The sequence below is a fragment of the Cricetulus griseus genome, chromosome 4 (genome assembly GCF_003668045.3).
Source record: "Cricetulus griseus strain 17A/GY chromosome 4, alternate assembly CriGri-PICRH-1.0, whole genome shotgun sequence".
Taxonomy (NCBI): domain Eukaryota; kingdom Metazoa; phylum Chordata; class Mammalia; order Rodentia; family Cricetidae; genus Cricetulus; species Cricetulus griseus.
This window is the reverse complement of record NC_048597.1, coordinates 189609348-189628769: the sequence shown is the minus strand read 5'-3', so window position 1 is coordinate 189628769 and position 19422 is coordinate 189609348. Positions and strand designations below refer to the sequence as shown.

General features: G+C 43.3%; 1 protein-coding gene across 1 annotated transcript in view; it reads left to right on the top strand.

Moving 5' to 3' along the window:
* The first annotated feature begins 3586 nt into the window (after positions 1–3586).
* Positions 3587–19422, top strand: part of Slc17a5 (solute carrier family 17 member 5) — a 32832-nt gene continuing 16996 nt past the window's right edge. The window contains exons 1-5 of the mRNA XM_027411079.2: positions 3587–3769; positions 13817–14013; positions 15111–15344; positions 16068–16155; positions 18504–18590. Coding sequence (XP_027266880.1) covers positions 3676–3769; positions 13817–14013; positions 15111–15344; positions 16068–16155; positions 18504–18590 — 700 coding nt within the window. The 5' untranslated portion in view covers positions 3587–3675. The remainder of the gene's footprint in view (positions 3770–13816; positions 14014–15110; positions 15345–16067; positions 16156–18503; positions 18591–19422) is intronic.

The window sequence follows — 19422 nt, the reverse complement described above, 5'->3', positions numbered from 1 at the left end:
AATATGGGGCTTCCTAAATGTTTGTTCTCTACTTGTGTAAGACCCCCAGAAGCTCAGGCCTCCAGAATCTTTTCCCAGGACTTCGGCCACCGCACTCACCATGAAGAGGCAGAAACTTGATGCAAACAGCAAGAGGCTTTAATGAAAGGTGGACGTTTGTACAAACGGGCTCTCTCAGCATGCAGGCTAGAGAGCAGCCCCATCCCCCAGGCACAGGCGTTTTTAAAGGCAAAAACCATAAGCTTAGGGAGGGGCCTCAACTCTGTCCATTGAATTCCTGACCAGAGTCATGGGTTCCTAGGAAGCCCTTTGTCTTCAGGGGAGGCCTGGGAATCAGATAGCCTCCTGACCCCACCAGTTGTAAAACCTGCAGACCTCAGGATATGCTTATCTTGCTTGAGCAAATGGTAGCTATCTCTTTGTTTCACAGGGACCCTTAATTGTTAATGATTGACGCATTGGCCAGTGGGGCAATCTGTTTCCTTCATGAGCCCCTCAGGGAGGGTGGCCATCTGGGAATCCTTGGTAACCAGTTATCTTATGGCCTTGTAAGGGAGTAATTGCTGGTGGCTGGTAAATTCCAGGCACTAAGTCATAGTGGTAGCCTTGGTCAGTTTCTGGGCTATATTTCTTTGCTAATTTTTAAGTCTTTCACTTGAAGCTAGAAATGGAAACAGGTAAAGGTTTTTCTATCGATGACCTACCCCACATTCTTATTAGACTGTCTTCAGTAACATACATACATACATACATACATACATACGATCAGAAGATAAGGGAGAGATTGTAGAGGAGTTGCTAAATAAAAGGTGACATTTCAGCCAGTTGGTGGTGGTGCAGCCTTTAATCACAGCACTCAGGAGGCAGAGGCAGGCAGATTTCTATGAGTTCCAGGCCAGCCTAGTCTACAGATCAAGTTCCAGGACAGCCATGGCTACAGAGAAACCCTGTATCAAAAAAATAATAAAAAGCCGGGCGTTGGTGGTGCATGCCTTTCATCCCAGCATACGGGAGGCATAGGCAGGCGGATCTCTGTGAGTTCAATACTAGCCTGGTCTACAAGAGCTAGTTCCAGGACAGCCTCCAAAGCCACAGAGAAACCCTGTCTCAAAAAACCAAAATAATAATAATAATAATAATAATAATAATAATAATAATAATAAAAGACATTTCAGGGGCTGGAGAAATGGATGCCTAAACAGTTAAGAGCATTACACATTCTTACAAAGGACCCAGGTTTGGTTCCCAGCACCCACATGGCAGCTGACAACCATCTCTAACTCCAGCTCCAGGGGATTTGACACCATCTTCTCACTTCTGCAGGCGCCAGACATGTATGTGATGCATTTATATTATGCAGGCAAAATAGTCATACATAAAGTAAAAACAAATGCCCCCCCCACGGTGACATTTTAGCTTTAAAAAGCAAATAGTAGCTCACCACATACAAATGAAGCAAGTGGAAGAATGGCTTAAGGAAGGCAGGATCTACGTTATGCATAAGGCTCAAGGCATAGAGCGATGTGTAAAGAGGAGATGGCGGGAACGGAGGAAGGGGAGCCTGGAAGCTCCACACCAATGACTGTATTTCATCCTCTACACAGAGGGTCTCCAAATGGATACACTCAGCAAAGAGCATATGTGAGATGACCCCGGGGAAAGTATCAACACCTTATTAGAGTTTCTTTTCTTACCATTTGTTGGTTGGTTGGTTGGTTGATTGGTTTTTGAGACAGAATCTCTATCAGTATTCTATAAAACTGACAAGGTCGGCAAAAAATGAAGAAAGTCTGAGAGACTGTAAATGAGATTACAGAGTGTCTGTCCGGGTGCCTTAGATAGGATAGCAGTCTGACGTGATAAAACCACGGGTCATAAGGTTGCACAATGGTGTCACCTAAATGGGCCTTCTTGTCAGAGTCAAGGTTTACAGCTGGGAAGGGGGAAATGCCACACTCAAGGACACACATGCTTAGGCCTTAGACCGGATCGGTTACTATTCTAACATTACTTAAAATACCTCTGTGTTAAAAGAACAGTATAGACAACCTTCACGGCAAATTTTGCTAATTGTGCAGGCATTCTTAATTCAGCTGGCAGACTTCACCCAGACTTGGGAGTGAGGGGTTCCTTTCCTGTGTTCTCTCAAACTCTGCCTTCCTATCCTACCTCAAACTCTATATCAACTCTTCAACTTTTCTGTAACCTGAACCTTCTCAAGTAAAAAGTGTACTTAAAGAAACATGGTGTTGCTATAATCAGCAAGTTTTCAGAGCTGTTGGAATCAGCTTCCCTGTGCTTACCAAGAAGGACATTGGCAATCTTTTCTCAGAGAAAGAGGATCAATAGGAGAAAGGAGATACAGTAAAGAGCAAACTTATTGGCTCCCAAAGGACAGCAGTGGTGCAGAAACCCGGGAGGGCTCTTGCTAATGAAATCTGAAGACGGTTGCCTGGAGGATCTCTTCTTCCCGTCTTCTGTGGGGAATGAGATAAGAAAAGGGAAGCTGGTCTTTTTGTTCTAATCAAACCTTGATTGATTGGCATAGACCCATGTGGTGGACAAGTAAACTGACACATCAAATTAACCACACCAGAACTACTGTCTAAATATTTTAAAAGGATTTGCCAGGTGGGTGTGTGCAAGCTATCTCTAGAGATAGGGGCCTATCTCTACAACCATCAGTTTGAAATCTACAAGATATGATGGTTGAAAACTTGCCCCACATTTACTAGCCCAGGAGTTTTTCAGAAATCCTTAGCCCTTCTTCTAGACAGGGACTTCGAGTGGCTTACTGAGTTACTGGCTTGCAAGCCTTTGTTGTTTTTTGATCTGTCTGGATTTCTCCAAGGACATCTACCACATCCTATCTTTTCCATCTGGCTGCAGAAATGGCCTTTATTACTCAGAGGCCCAAAGGCCCCCACAAGGCTGACTAGGGCATTTACCTAGTTCCTCTTTCTTAGAGTCAGCAGTAGGAAAACCTTTCCAAATTAGATTAACAGAGACAACCCCCACCATGCTTGAAACATCACGTGGCCTGCCGGCTGGGAATGTAAATCAATGGTACCAGGGTTGCTCTAGTATGTATGAGGCCCTGGGTTCAATTCCCAATACCTTTCCAGAGGGAAAAAAAAAAACCAGCCGCCTGCATTAAGGTTCACCTGTGAAATAGGCAGTTCGTCAGACAGAACATGTTTTTCTTTACTGCTTTTCCACCTGAAAATCTACATGCTGTCCTAGGACAAAGATTGATAATAGTCGGGAACTCTAGAACAGACATCTGGAGGTCAGGTATCCCCTGTCCACTTCCCTAACATCCTATCACTGCGCGATGAAAGCACCGTCACCGCCTCCAGGTTGTCCCCAGTCCCTCAAGGACCCGCCTTTCGCTAGGGGAACAGAAAGAAACCTGGATTCCCTACGGCCCTCGACAAACCAAGTAAACGCCTCGCCCGGTCCAGCCACGCCCACCCCGCCACGCCACGCCCACATCGGAGTTGCCCGAAGCTAAAATGGCGCCTTAGGAACCCGCGGTCAGAGATGGGCGGGGTCTAGGTGACGCAAGAGGCGGAGCTAAGTGCTGTCCCTCCCGGCCAGAGCGACGCTGGGGATGTCCTCCCGTGAGCGCTGTTGGCCGAACAACAACATCAGCGCATCGGCTCTCCGGACGTCATGAGGCCCCTGCTTCGGGGTCCGGCGGTGAACGATGAGGAGGAGAACTCGGACAGCACCCCGCTCCTGCCGAGCGCCCGGCAGGCCGAAGCGGGTGAGCGGCTGGACCACCGAGGGGCTGCTAGCGGTAGCGTTCCGGGCGGCGGGTGGCTCCGGCCGTGGGCGCCTTGAGGGAGTGGCTGCGGGCTGGGGGCACAGATGCAGCCCCCGGGACCGGTCGGAGCTGCCCGCGCTGGCGGGGCCTGAAGCACTTCGGGGTCGGGGGTATCCTTCCTTGTCAACGAGCAAAGGGCCAAAGTGCAGCTCGCTCTTGCCCAGTGACCGCCAGGTTTCCGCTTATGCTGGTCTGCAAGCATGTGATCAGGTAGCTCCTTGGGCAGGGAGGAGACACAACATCGAAAACAAATAATAATAATAGCAGCTGTTGAGTGTGCGGAGGACAGTTGCATAATCCCACGAATATCTTTGTGCTGTAAGAGACTAAAAATATTGCAGACATTTCCATGTTTCCTCGTCTGTCAGACTACAGTTTAAGTTAAGAAACGGGTTATTCTTGAGATGGCTATCTGTAGCGCGCTAAGACAATGTGCCCAGAGGTCCTGCAGTGTGGTACTTCAAAGAGCATCTTCCCTGACTGGGGTTGTAGCTCAGTGGTAGAGTTTTTGCCTGGCAAGGTTCTGGTCTCCATACCCACCATGCCCCAAAACACAAGTATGTGTCTTCACTGGATTTTGATACACTTTTTGCCATGTAGCTTCTTGAAGCTACTAAAAACTAAAGGACAAATGGGCTTGCACACATTGTGAGAAAGACTTGAACTGGAAATTTGCCTTTGTTGACCACGATCTGTCAGTCTTCTGTGGGGTATGTCTTTTGTGAACATTACCAAAGGATTCTTTCGTAACTGCTTTAACCATAAGCAGATAGGCACCCTTCCTACTTGTGTGTGCAACTACCCTACTATGATTGCTTTGACTTTGTGCAGACACTTTTGTTGTTTCCTTGGAGATTTGTTTGGTTTTGCTTTATTTTTAGAATAGTGTGTTGGGTTTGGGGACTGGAAAGATGGCTCAGCAGTTAGAACACCGGCTGCTCTTCCAGTGGGCCTGGGTTCAGTTCCCAGCACCCACATGAAAGCTTACAACCATCTACAATTCCATCTCCAGGGGATCCAGCACCCTACTGAGGCCTCCTTAGGCACCAGACATGCATATGGTACACAGACAGACAGACAGTCAAAATATCCATATATATTGAAAAAAAAAAACTAAGAAAGAATGCTTTATTTTGCAAAGTTCAAGGCAGCAGTGGGTTGAGCCGACGATGATGACGACTTCATTTTTTGGTTTTTTTTTGGGGGGGGGGTTATTGTTTTTTTGTTGTTGTTGTTTTTTGGTTTTTCGAGACAGGGCTTCTCTGTGGCTTTGGAGGCTGTCCTAGAACCAGCTCTTGTAGACCAGGCTGGTCTTGAACTCACAGAGATCCACCTGCCTCTACCTCCCAAGTGCTGGGATTAAAGGCATGCGCCACCAATGCCTGGCTTCATTTTTTGTTTGTTTGTTTGTTTGTTTAGTTGGTTGTCTTTGAGATAGTCTCATGTAGCCCAATCTGAGTACATAGCTGAGGGTGACTTTGTGTTCCTGATCTTCGTGTCTCCACCTCCTGAATACATGCTAAGTAAGCACTCTACCCACTGATCTACACCTCGGCCCCTTTTACCTTCTTCTTGGGTTAGAATCAAACTTTGGCACTTTTACCATCTTGCCGTCCATCACTCTGGATTCCCTTTCCCCATGCTTTGTCATCACATCCAGCTGGGTGCCAGCTGCTCCTCCGCAGACACACAGCACTTGAAGTTACACTCGAGGCAGATACTTCTGCAGTTTTGTGTGGATGTGGACCTTCTCAGCAGTCCCCGCTGTTCCACTAGCAGCCTCATGCCCCACGTCAGTCACTTAATTTCCCACAAATGAAAACTAATCACAGCCAGGTGTTGGTGGCACACGCCTTTAATCCCAACACTCGGAGGCAGAGGCAGATGGATCTCTGTGAGTTCGAGGCCAGCCTGGTCTCCAGAGCGAGTGCCAGGATAGGTTCCAAAGCTACACAGAGAAACCCTGTCTCGAAAACAAAAAAGAAAAGAAAAGAAAAAAGAAAACTAATCACATATATAATCTTAATCTATGAGCTAGATTTCCAGGATCCAGAGAAGGCGATGATGACAGTTGAGTTACTGAAGTTACTGTGTGCTGAGTAGTTTGCAGCTCATCTTCACAGTATCTGTAACAAGCGCAATACAGTGAGCACTCAGTCACATTAGCTATTTTGTTAGTAGTGCCTACTCCCACTCAGTAGTATTAGTTCCGAGACTTGGTTCGGGCGAAGGCGTTAAGTTCTGTGCTTTTCTCATTCCCTTGCTTCTGCATATCCTGTTGCTTTTGCTGGCATGGTTGTACTCACGCCCACCCCACCCCCACAGCTGCCTGACAATTTCTGTTCATTGAGGAAGCCACAGTCAAATATCCCTCTTCCAGCCAGGTTGTGGTGAAGCATGCCTTTAACCTCAGCACACTTCAGGAGGCAGGGGCAGGAGGATCTTGCCTGATCTACAGAGCGAGTTCCAGGACAGCCAGAAATGTTACACAGAGAAACCCTGTCTTGAAAACCAAAAAAACAACATTAAAAAAAAAATCCCTCCCAGCACTCGGGAGGCAGAGGCAGGCAGATCTCTGTGAGTTCGAGGCCAGCCTGGTCTCCAGAGAGTGCCAGGATAGGCTCCAAAGCTACACAAAGAAACCCTGTCTTGGGGGAAAAAACCTTCCCTGGCCTATTTCCCAAGATTAGTGGGCCTCTTCCTTTCTCACTCACATAGGTATGTAGCACTTTATTAGAAAAGTGCTATCTGTAGGGCCAGGCCACACCTGATTCCTGTAAACTATTATATTTGTCCCAGGCTTTTCCTGCCTAGGCCTTTATCTTGAACATTTTTTCCCTATCGATAGAACCCTCTTTATGGAAGAGGCCACAGTACTTTGCAAAGAGTTTGGGTGTAGTGGTGCTTAAGCTTTATCGTGCATATGGGATTGAGTCACTGTCACCAGGAAACTTTTTTTCAAAACTGTACTGTACATAAATGCACCCAAAATACACTTCCCGGGATTTGAACCAACACCTGCTATTGAGTTCTGTTGAGCCAGATTTCATTCTTGGCTCACTCCTGCAGGCCCTGGTGTTTGCAAAGACCCCCCACAGTCAGCACCCAGCATGAGGGGCTTGACCATCTGAGGAGGTAAGAAAATTTTTCTTTAAATAGAAACAGAAGAATTCATGACTTTAAGTGAAAAAGTGGGAATATTCATGGGTTCCAGTGAGTTCTTTGAGACAAAGAACTTTCTACAATTATTGAAACATTTGTTAAGACCCAAACAAGTGCCCGCCTTTAATCCCAGCACTCGGGAGGCAGAGACAGGTGGATCTCTGTGAGTTAAAGTCCAGTATGGTCTAAAAAGCAAGTTCCAGGACAGGCTCCAAAGCTACACAGAGAAACCCTGTCTCAAAAAATCAAACAAACAAAAGACCTAGACAAGGGGAATGGAGGAATGGGTCAGTGTTTAAGAGCACTGGCTGTTCTTCCAGAGGACCTGGGTTCAATTCTCAGAACCCACATGGCAGCTCACAACTGACTGTAACTCCAGTTCCAGGGGATCTAACACCTTCACACAGATATACATGTAGGTAAAACAACAATCCACAGAATAAATAAATAAATGAATAAATAAAAAGACCCAGAGGAAAAAATATTAAGAGCCCTGCAACTTTGTACAAGTAACTGTAAAATTTAATCCTTGGTTCCTTACCAAGTAACTATTGATGTTAACACTGGAAGCAGTGGGAACTAAAGGGAGATAAGATCTCTGCCAATTATTCTGCCAGCTAGAGGACATTAATAATGTATTAACGGACCCTCTCCGGAAGATTATTAGAGAGAGTGAAAAGAACATTTTCTGCTGAGACACATCTTGGCAGGTCTTAGCAGAGTGGACCTAATGGACTCCCACAGCCCATCAGGCTTCACCCAGCTGTATGCATTTGGGTTTCACCCTCCCAAGCCATCTGACTGATACTCAAAGCCCTCTGGCCTGGCTGCCCTGCTACCCTTCCTGCCTCCCTGGTCTGACAGAGCTTGGAGCAGCTTGGTGCAACACCTGAGTTCCAAGGAATGGCTGGGAGGGAGGATTCCACTGCTGCAGCATGCACTAGGTCTAGGCTGCCCCAAAGGAGTTTGGTTTTGGTTTTTGATTTTTGAAGACAGGGTCTCACTATGAAGTTCTGGCTGTTCTAGAACTCAGTCTATAGACCAGGCCAGCATCCAGCTCAAAGAGATTTGCCTGCCTCTCCCTCCTGAGTGCTGGCATTAAAGGTATGCACCACTACTGCCTGGCTCCAGATGGCTCTTCAAAAGGACAAGGAGCATATGTTTTATATTCCATATGCTCCACAAAAAAGGATTATAACCCAGGTAAAAGTCTGCACCACTACACCTCACTCAAAATGTTAGACACACTATGGCATCTTTTGTTTGTTTCTTTGTTTTGCTTTGCTTCTGTTTTTTGAGACAGGGCTTCTCTGTGTAACAGTCCTGGCTGTCCTGAAACTCACTTTGTAGACCAGGCTGGGCTCAAACTCACTAAGATCCACCTGCCTCAGCCTCCCAAGTGCTGGGATTAAAGGTGTGCACCTCCACTGCCGGACTAGTATGGTTTTGTTGTTTGTTGGTTTGTTGGTTGGCTTTTTAAGACAGGGTCTTTTTTTTTTTAAGATTTTATTTATTTATTTATTTATTTATTTATTTATTTGATTATTTAATTATTATGTATACAACATTCTGCTTCCATGTATATCTGCACACCAGAAGAGGGCACCAGATCTCATAACGGATGGCTGTGAGCCACCATGTGGTTCCTGGGAATTGAACTCAGGAACTCTGGAAGAGCAGTCAGTGCTCTTAACCTCTGAGCCATCTCTCCAGCCCCCAATTAAGACAGGGTCTTTACATAGCAGTGACTGTCCTGGTACTCAGAGATTCGTTCACCTGGCTCTGCCTCACAAGTGCTGGAATTAAAAACATGTATCTTTCTCATTTCAGGTCTTTTAGTCACTGAGAACCCAAACCACCCAGATTCCTCTGTGTTTATTACTAAAATTTCATATTTTTTTGTATTTTTGTACAATATTACAAAAAAAATTAAAAATGACCATGTAAACAGGCTTGGAGTGGATTTAGGAAGGAAAATAGGAGCAAATTATGAGGACCACCTCTAGCAGCTCAGGGTTTGAGGTAGGGCCTACCGAGTCAGAGGACTGTCACTCAACTTGAAATTTCTGTCTGAGGGAGTAAAACGTAATTCTCAGGGGCCGGCAAGGTGGAGGGGCTAAAAAAATAAATAAATAAAATTTTAAAAAAAGATTCTAAATCTTACGCTCAGGCTTAAATCTTTTAAAGTTAAAAACCTTTGTTTAAGTGGATCTTGTTTGTTTTTTAATTTTGTGCTTGCACTTGGTCTATTAAATGACCAGACTCTGGTGAGGGAGGACATTTCATTAGGTAAGCTTTTGAAAGCCCATCCTGTGTGGAAGGCATTATTTTACAAAGTATTCCAAGTTTCTGGGGCATAGCTAGTAGCCTAAAGTATATGTCAAAAGAAAGGTTCTAGAAACAAATCACTGGTAAGGTTCAGATGTTCTTCTAGCATCAGGTCCAGGTTATGCTTTTGTCTTTCCAGAAAATAAAAGAAGTCTGAGATGCATCCAAACAGGACAGCATCCTGGAGACCAACAGACAAATGAATCATCTAAAAATAAGTGACAGACCCATCAAGAGGGAGAGGAAGCCAATAACTTGGGGAGATATCAAGATTTTATTTAACTTACCAAGCCCAACAAGTATACAATACTACTGACCTAAAAATGATGTTGTTATGTTACTGACTGCATTACCTGCTAACCCTGTTCATTCTCAGCTTGTTAATGCAGAATCCAAATGCCTTTTTGTCGGCAGTGGAGGGGGCAGGTGGATAAAAAAGACACCTATATTAGGAGACAGTATGATATTGTTTGGTCATGCTAAGGATTGTTTTTGGCTGATTATTGCCAATCCCAGAAATGGTTACTGATATACAAAACAGAGTTCTCAAAGATGGCCTGTATGATTAGTAAAACTACTAATATTATACCAGGCATTGGTGAGTTTGAGGCCAGCCTGGTCTATAAATCGAGTTCTAGGACAACCATAGCAGTTACACAGAGAAACAAAGAAAGAAAGGGAGGGAGAGAGGGAGGGAGGGAGGAAGGAAGGAAGGAAGGAAGGAAGGAAGGACTACTAATATTACAGCAAAAATATCAACAAATTAATCAAGAGATGGGTGATTTCCTAATATGTGTTGTTTTAATAGGTCAGATTTTTCTCATAATATGGAGGATCAAAGCAATGATTTGCATAAAGAGATAGGCAAAAATCTCTCAAGTGACCTTTGAATGGCCATTATGGTTAATGTGACTTTCCGCTTTTCTTGGTCCTCTGTTAGCTATTCTTAAAATTCTCTTATGCTTGCCTATATGAATTAGACTAGCCATAGAGGCAGTCAGTGCATTTAGCCATGGCCTCTATTATGGTCACTGTTTTTTCTTTAAAAACATAGAAGGGGCTGATGTAGAGGGCAGGAGGTCTTTGTGTCCATAGATAAGCACTAAGGGAACCAGGATTATTAAACATGCAGGGTTGTCACTTGAATGAAAGAAGTGTATAACCTGTTTTCTGCCCAGAAGGCTGGGATTGGGTGAAGTTAATAGCCTGGTGACCTGTGCTATCTGTAGGGCCAGGCCACACCTGGCTTTTATGTTTCTCAGAGACACTTCCTCCCTAGACCTTTATCTTGAACATTTTTCCCAATCTGTAGAACCTATCTTGGGGCTGGAGAGATAGCTCAGAGGTTAAGAGCACTGGTTGCTCTTCCAGAGATCCTGAGTTCAATACCAGCAACCACATGGTGACTCACAACCATTTGTAATGAGATCTGGTGCCCTCTTCTGGCCTGCAGGCATACATGGAGGCAGAATGTTGTATGTTGTATGCATAAGTAAATCTTTAAAAAGAAAAGAAAAAACCCATCTTTATGGAGCAGAGCTGCCCCACAGATAGTACTCTTATTTTTTTAGAACTAAAAACCTTGAGAATAAAAAGGTTGTTATTTCATTTATTTCATCTAAGTAACTCTGTAAGCACACATGGCCAGAACTGAGAGTCAGTCCTGGGTCTCTTTCACTGTTAGCCTTTGTTCTCTGTTACACCCACTCCACAGTGTGTTTATAAAGGCATCTTAAAGGCTAGTGTTTGTTTTGATGAGTGCTGTGCTCATTATGCAAGCATGATCTTGCTCTGATCTCCGTGTGGGGGGTATCCAGTGAACCGGCTCTTTCTGCCATGCAAGCTTGTTTTACCTTGGATCAGTTTCAAAGAGTATCCAAATCATAGTCTTGTTTTACTTTCAAAAAATAGTTCTGACTAAATAGATTTACAGTCACAACCATTTTCATAAACCTGGCACCAATTTATTTTTAATATAACTTTGTTTTGTTTTGTTTGAGACAGGGTTTCTCTGTGTAACCGCTCTGGCTGTCCTGAATCGCTCTGTAGATCAAGTTGGCCTCAAACTCGCAGAGATCCACCTGTCTCTTGCCTTCTAGTGCTGGGGTTAAAGGCGTGCCCACCTTAGTATAACTTTTAAACTTTGTAATGTATTCTATTTTCTGATTGTTGACAGTACTTTAGAAGTGTAACTTGCCTGATCTATAACTTTTGAAGCATCATCACTAATAATTTGAAATATCTTGCTCACCTTTTAAATTTTTTTAAAAATTTTTATTTATATTTATGTGCGTGAGTGTTTCGCCTGCATGTATATCTGTTCACTGTATGTATGCAGTGACCATGAAGGGCAGAAGAGGACATTGGATTCTCCAGAACTGGACTTCCAGACTGTTACTGAGGCACTGTGTGGGTGCTGCAAATTCAAACCAAACCTAGTCCTTCCAGAAGAGCAATCCATTCTCTTAATCACTGAGCCATGTCTCCAGCCCCTTGCTCACCTTTTAAAAACATTTATTTGTCTGTTTATTTGTTTATTTATTTATTTGGGGGGATGGGGAACTGGAGGACAGCTTGTGGAAGTTCTCCTCATCGTGTTTGTTTCAGTGACCAACCAACCAAGCAGCTGACCCACGGAGCCATCCTGCCAGTTCTTTCTCCACCTCGCTTTCACTTCTCAACCTCTAGACCCACATCTTACAGGATAAAATGGCCTGTAAGCCACATCAATCATGACCTGAGGAGAAACAAACAACGTATAATAGAAGAAGGGAACTATTAAAAAAAAAAAAAAAAGGTTGAAGTGGAAAAGAGTGATACTGTATATTATAGTGCAAATCAAGCATTACCTAAGGAAAAGACTAATAGCATACAATAAAAAGATAGCTGTATAAAAAAATGGGAAGGAGTAATGATATTACAAGCAAGAGTAACATAAAATAGTTTAGAGCAGGGGGACTGCTAATTACTCATCCCTCCCTTTTTCTCCTTTATCAAGCATTTGGTCGAGGACTATTAATTTTCCCCTTTCAATTTACTCAAACCTGTCCACTTCTCCAGATTATTTAAAGTGACACCTTTTAACTGTCCAAATTTGAGATTAGACTTCTCCATCCGAGCCTGATAAAGTGATGATGAAATGTGTTCTGCTATAGAGCACACCTTGACGTATCTGTTTGATTGGAGCAAACCGCAAATTGTTCAAATTTAAATGGCAGACAGCGTGACTAAAGTCTTAGAAGTGTGATTCTCATGGATTTGTGTCTGCCTGTCCTAGTAGCACGAGAAGACGATAGCTGTAGCTCTGAGGAAGGAGTCAAGGATACCCAATGACAGGTTCCCTGGTGGCTGGAGAGATGGCTCAACAATTGAGAGCATGTCTTGGTCACTCTTCTGTTGCAACTCTTAGAGAAGACAGCATTCAGTTGGGAGCTTGCTTACAGTTAGAGAGGGAAAGGTATAGTGATGCTATTAAACAATTACCTATTTTTCTCATGCCACATTTTTTTAAATTATTTATTTTTATTTTATGTGCATTAGTGTTTTGCCTGCATATGTCTGTGTAAGGGTGTCAGATGCCCTGGAACTGGAGTTATAGATAGTTGTAAGCTGCCTTGTAGGTGCTGGGAATTGAACAGGAATACGATACTCTAAAAGAGAAGTTAATACTCTTAGCTGGTGAGCCATCCCTCCAGCCCCTCATGCCACATTTTTACTAAAGCTGTGGGTAAGAGGGATTAAATTACCTTTGAGCAAATCTGTGTAGACATGCTTAATCTGAGACTATTCAAAGAAATATTAATTAGTAGTTTGGATATTTCTTTAAGAATTGTCTTTGGGAGGGCGGGGCTGGAACACTGGCTAGGTAGGTTTTTTTTAAGATTTTATTTATTTATTATGTGTACAACATTCTACTTCCATGTATATCTGCACACCTGAAGAGGGCAACAGATCTCATAACGGATGGTTGTGAGCCACCATGTGGTTGCTGGGAATTGAACTCAGGACCTCTGGAAGAGCAGCCGGTGCTCTTAACCTCTGAGCCATCTCTCCAGCCCCCTGGCTAAGTAGTTTAAGAGCACTTATTGCTCTTGTAGAGGACCTGGGTTCCGTTCCCATCATCCACATGGCTGCTAACATATGATTCATAACTCCAGTTCCAAGGGATCTAATACCCCCATCTGGCCTCTGTGGGCACTGGTCACATACAGTACACAAATATATACAGGCAAAATATTCATATGTAAGATATAAAAATAAACCTTTGGGGCATGGTAGCACATGCCTTTAATCCCAGTGCTCTGGAGGAAGAGGCAGGTGGATATCCGAGTTCAAGGCCAGCCTGGTCTACAAAGAGAAGTCCAGGACAGCCAGCACTACACAGAGAAACCCTGTCTTGAAAAAAGCAAATACATAAATAAGTCTTTAAACATTTTTTCCTTTCATTACTTAGAGACCATCGTATAATTTAAAGTTTTCTCCCAATCTTAATTTCAGCTCCAGTATGCTGCTCTGCTCGTTACAACCTAGCGATTTTGGCTTTCTTTGGTTTTTTCGTTCTTTATTCGTTGCGTGTGAACCTGAGTGTTGCGTTGGTGGACATGGTAGATTCAAATACTACTCTGACGGATAACAGAACTTCCAAAGAGTGTGCAGAACACTCTGCCCCCATAAAAGTACACCGAAATCACACGGTAAGCGCTATTTTTAAACAAAAATTTGATTAACACTGAAATACTTACAAGTTAAAATAATGAAAAAATATGCCTTTATCAGAAAGAAACCAAAATATTTGTTCATGTGTATTCTCCCCAGGTTAAGATGTCTTTTTTGGTGGCTGGGGAGGGTGGGGTAGTTAGTTGAACCATTAAATTATAGCTTGTGCTACCACGTACATTTGATCCCTTTGGAAATTAGTTTTTCAGTTTTCCTGAGGTGTATTTGAAGAAACCCGACTGGTACATTAGAAAATTGGATTTTTGTTTGTTTTTTTGATTTTGAGACAGGGTCTCTTTACAGAGCCTTGGCTGTTCTCGAACTCCCTATATAGCACTACGTAGACTTTTCACAGATCCCTCTGCCTCTGCCCCCTGAGTGCTGGCATTAAAGGCATGTGTCATCACAGCCCAGCCCAACCAAGCCTGCGGCTCTATTTTGAACCTTCTCAGTCAGACTTGTTACAGAGCCTCAGCAGCTCCTCTTCTAGTCTAGAGTCATAGAACAGCAAGCTTCTTGAAGTTTGTGACTTTCCGTTCTTGTCCACTCACCGCTGGAAACTGTACATTGCAGTGGCTCACCTGCCCTCTAGAAGCTTGTCCTAGTTAGGTTCCTGTTGCTGTGATGAGCACCGTAACAAAAAAAGCAGCCTGGGAAGGGAAGCATTTAATCATCTACAGCTTACAGTCGGTCATGAAGGGAAGTCAGTGTAGGAACTCAAGGCAGAAAGCTGGATGCAGGAACTGAAGCAGGAGCACTACTTGCCAGAATCCCCCATGACCTTCTCAGCTTGCTCTTTATAGCCCAGACCACCTGTCCACAGTAGCCTAGGCCCTCCCACATCAGTCATCAATCAAGAGAAGGCCACAGACTTGCCTACAGGCCAAACTGATGGCAGCATTTTCTTCATTGAGGTTCCTGCTTCCCAGATGACCCTAGCTTGTGTCAAAGTGACAAAAAAAAAAAAAAAAAAAAAAAAAAAAAAGCACAGCTTGCATGTTCTATAGTCTAAAACAATCTAAAATTTCAAGTCGAAGGATCATTTTTCTTTCTACTCTTTTTTTTTTTTAAACAGGGTAAAAAGTACCAGTGGGATGCAGAAACTCAAGGGTGGATTCTTGGCTCCTTTTTTTACGGCTACATCATCACACAGATTCCTGGGGGTTACATTGCCAGCAGAGTCGGAGGCAAGCTGCTGCTGGGCTTTGGCATCCTGGGCACTGCTGTCTTCACTCTGTTCACACCCATGGCTGCAGACTTAGGAGTGGTGGCCCTTATCGTGCTGAGAGCACTAGAAGGACTAGGAGAGGTAAACATCTTTAGTTCTTGTTCATCTTCTTATTCTTTTGTTTGTTTGTTTTTCGAGTCAGGGTTTCTCTGTGTAACAGCTCTGGCTGTCCTGGAACTTGCTCCATAGACCAGGCTGGTCTCGATCTCACAGAGATCCGCCCCCTGCCTCTGTCTCTGCCTCCCCAGTGCTGGAATTAAAGGTGTGCGCCGCCGCCACCCCACCACCAGTTTAAAACTTTGTTAGTAATCTGCATGTCCTTATCATCCATATCCAAATAGCAGTCCTCACAGAAGTCTATTAAATAATTCCTTCCTGGTTACAAAATAAATACTATCAACCTCCCAGGTTTGTTTGTTGGTTGTTTTCTCCTTCTCCCTCTCCTCTCCTTCTCCTCCTTCTCCTCTTTCTCCTCCTCCTTCTCCTTCTCTAAGTAAAACATACTTATCTGTAGTCTGTTGCTTCTGATCCAGCTCCTGTATCTCTTTGCTCAACTAGTCTTTTAGTGTAGCTTCTTGTCTGTGGACGTTTAACCTTGTAGGCTGTTGTTTCTACTGCTGCCACAGAGGACCCTGATAGCTTTTAATAGAATTTAAATGCTGTCTGTACTTAGATTCTCTCATCTTTCACCATTCTTTCTGTACATTCCACATGCCTCATCCATAAAGCTAGGTCAGCAACTTTTTATCTTTTCTATCTGATTTTGAAGCTGCCTTGTATTTCATCAGAAATATCCACCCCCAGGGTGTTACGTTTCCGGCTATGCATGCCATGTGGTCTTCCTGGGCACCCCCTCTTGAAAGAAGCAAGCTGCTTACCATTTCCTATGCAGGTAAGATAACTCTCCTCATAAAGCATTTATCTGATGCATATGTACCAACCTTGAGAAACATATCTGCATGCCAGAATCACTCAGTGTAGATGCCTCTTCCCGGGGTAAATAACCTTTTAGGGGTATGCCTTTACTGTCAGTTTTTCTCTTTGTCTCAGAAAGAGAACAATGTGCCATGATTGACTGATACCATTTCCTCTGCCTGCTTTTATTTATCTCAAAATATGTTGTCTTTTCAAATATTGCAATTTATAAAATAGTTCAGTAGCTGGAAAAAAAATTGGTTTTGTTCCTTAATTGTGATTTTGTTACTATTGTTTGATCATTTGGTTTTGAGTCTTTTGTCCTATAGTTGGTTTATTTCTTTGGAGACAGGGTTTCACTATTTATCCTTGACTGTGTAGGCCATGCTACCCTTGATCACATAGAGATCTGCTTTCTTCTGCTTCCCAAGTCCTGAGACTAAAGGCATGCACCACCATACCCAGCAAGCTTTATTTCATTTTTAATTCCGTGTGTGTGTGTGTGTGTGTGTGTGTGTGTGTGTGTGTGTGTGTGTGTGTGTGTTTGCATGTGCATGTACATACACATGGGTATGGATACACACAAAGGCATCAGAACCCCTAGAGCTAGAGTTACAGGCAGTTGTGAGCTACCTGGTGTGGTCATTAGGAGTTTACTTCAGTTGATTTATTATTATTATTATTATTATTATTATTATTATTATTATTATTATTATTATTTTGTGCATTGGTGTTTTGCCATGGGTGTTGGGTCCCCTGGAACTGGAATTACAGCTAGTCATGAAGAGATAAACCACTCCAGAGCTAGCTTCACGGAACAGCATCTACTGTATCGCACACGAACAACCACTGCTATATTGGAAGCCTATTGACCGTGACTGGTTAACACATTGCCTCAGATGGGATAGTGAGCGCTCACACCACCAAGGTCTCTGTGCAGAAGAAGCACATTAAAGGAGATGCAGAGAGTGCAGATGGGTACTCATTGGCCATGCAATCTATCTTCCAGGCTTTATCTCTGCCCCTCTCCTTTACCAGTGAAGCTCCCAGACGCATTGTCAGCTTTCCTGTTCTCAGCCCTTCGTTCATCTATCGCCTGCCCTTATTTTCTTGGTTTTGGTTTTTGAGACAGGGTTTCTCTGTGTAACCCTGGCTGTCCTGGAACTTGTTCTGTAAACCAGGCTGGCCTCAAACTCAATAGATCCGCCTGCCTCTGCCTCCCAAGTTCTGGGACTAAAGGCGTACGCCATTGCTCCCAGCTATCTCCACTTCCTTATTGTCTTTCTTAGTTGCTCTGAGACTGAATCTCAGCCATCTTTTCAAAGTCTGGTTGCTGCTCCCTACCTCTTTCCCTCACTTCAGGGGGTCAGAAATAACTCTCATATTTGAACTCTGCGTTGCTCTGTGGCTCTTATACTTCCAAATATGGAATAGTCGTTGGTTTATATCAGTCTGCTACCGATGACCAAAACATGGGATCAGGAATAATGTCTAAGCCAGATTATGGTAACATGTGTCTATAATTCCCATACTTCAGAAGTGGAGGAAGGAAGATTAGAAGTGCAAGATCATCCTTAGCTACAAATGGATATCAGGGCTATCCTAGGCTAACTGAGACCCTGACTTTAAAAGTAAATAAATATTATCTAGCCAAGCACAGTCATTGACACCTGTAATCCCAGCACCTGGGAAGCTGAGGCAAGAGCATTTCTGTAAATTTGAGGCAAGTCAGAGCTACATAATGAGTTCAAGAGCAGCCTGGGCTACAGGGTACAATCCTGTCCCAGTTAAAAAAAAAAAAATAAGTAAAAAAATATAGACTATCATTTAGCGCCCATCACATTTAACTAAAACGTCTTCCATTTTCTGGTTAAAATGAATTTATAAAACAATTGTTTGTATATAAAATTATGAAAAGCCTCACTCTTATTTCAGCAAGCATGCCCATACCATTGGCCTGTGTCAGCCTCTCTAGGCTGGGATTGCAGCATGTACCACTATGCATGGCTCCCATACTGACTTCCTATTCATCACTATCTACATAGTTGTCACTTATATAAGTGTAAGAGTGTGTGTGTGTGTGTGTGTGTGTGTGTGTGTGTCTGTGTGTGTCTGTGTGTGTCTGTGTGTGTGTGTGTCTGTGTGTATGCTTTACATTTCCTGGAACATGATCCTGTAGGAGCGTGCTGGATTTTCTCTTCACATGAAGCTGCTTCTAATTCAGTCATTCTTTCTGTCCTGTATCCTGTTCCCCACTCTTAAACAGTAGACCTTTTGTTTGTTCACCTTACTGCAAGGCTTATAAAGTTTTCTGTGTTGACCTAGGAGCACAGCTTGGGACAGTAATCTCACTTCCTCTTTCTGGAATAATTTGCTACTATATGAATTGGACTTATGTCTTCTATCTTTTTGGTAAGTATAAATTTTTTACTAAGTGGGGGGGGGGCGGTAGGAGAGGATGGGTGGGAGAAGGGAACTGGGGAAAAAAATTTTAACTAAGTTGTCATGTAAATTCAAAATGTAATAGTAGTTGATTACATTTAAATGTGATTCTCCCCCCCAACTTCCTAACTTCAAGATTTCATAACTGAACATTGGAGTTCATAAAAATTTGTTGTTTTGAGACAGTGTTTCTCTGAGTAACAGCCCTGGCTGTCCTGGAACTAGCTCTGTAGACCAGGCTGGCCTCAGACTCAGAGCTCCACCTGCCTTCTAAGTACTGGGACTAAAGGCATGTGCCACCACACCAATCCCCAATAAATCTTGAAATGGTCCTAAATATGCTTCTGCATTTTGTATGACCCATGCACACAAAAGCAGTGTTCTCAGAATGGACCATCACAAGATCAAAGGCAAGTCAAAAAAGCCTTGAGGATGCTCTGCACACTGCAAGTGTGAAATAGGCATCCAGTATTTAACACTTTATATAATAATAAACACATCTCAGTATGTAAATTATCTTGTACCTTTCATAATTAGTAAAATTATATGAATAACAAAGAACTTAAATTTCTTTCATTATCAGTAAATATTTGATTTGTCTAATGGTTTTATATATCTTGTATACAAAGTTGTGTAAAAATTTCTCAGAAGGTTCGGGGCAGTGGTGGCTCACGCTTTTAATCCCAGCACTTGGGAGTCAGGCAGGTGGATCTCTGTGAGTTTGAGGCCAGCCTGGTCTACAAAGTTAGTTCCAGGACAGGCTCCAAAGCTACAGAAAAAAAAAAAAAAAAAAAAAAATCTC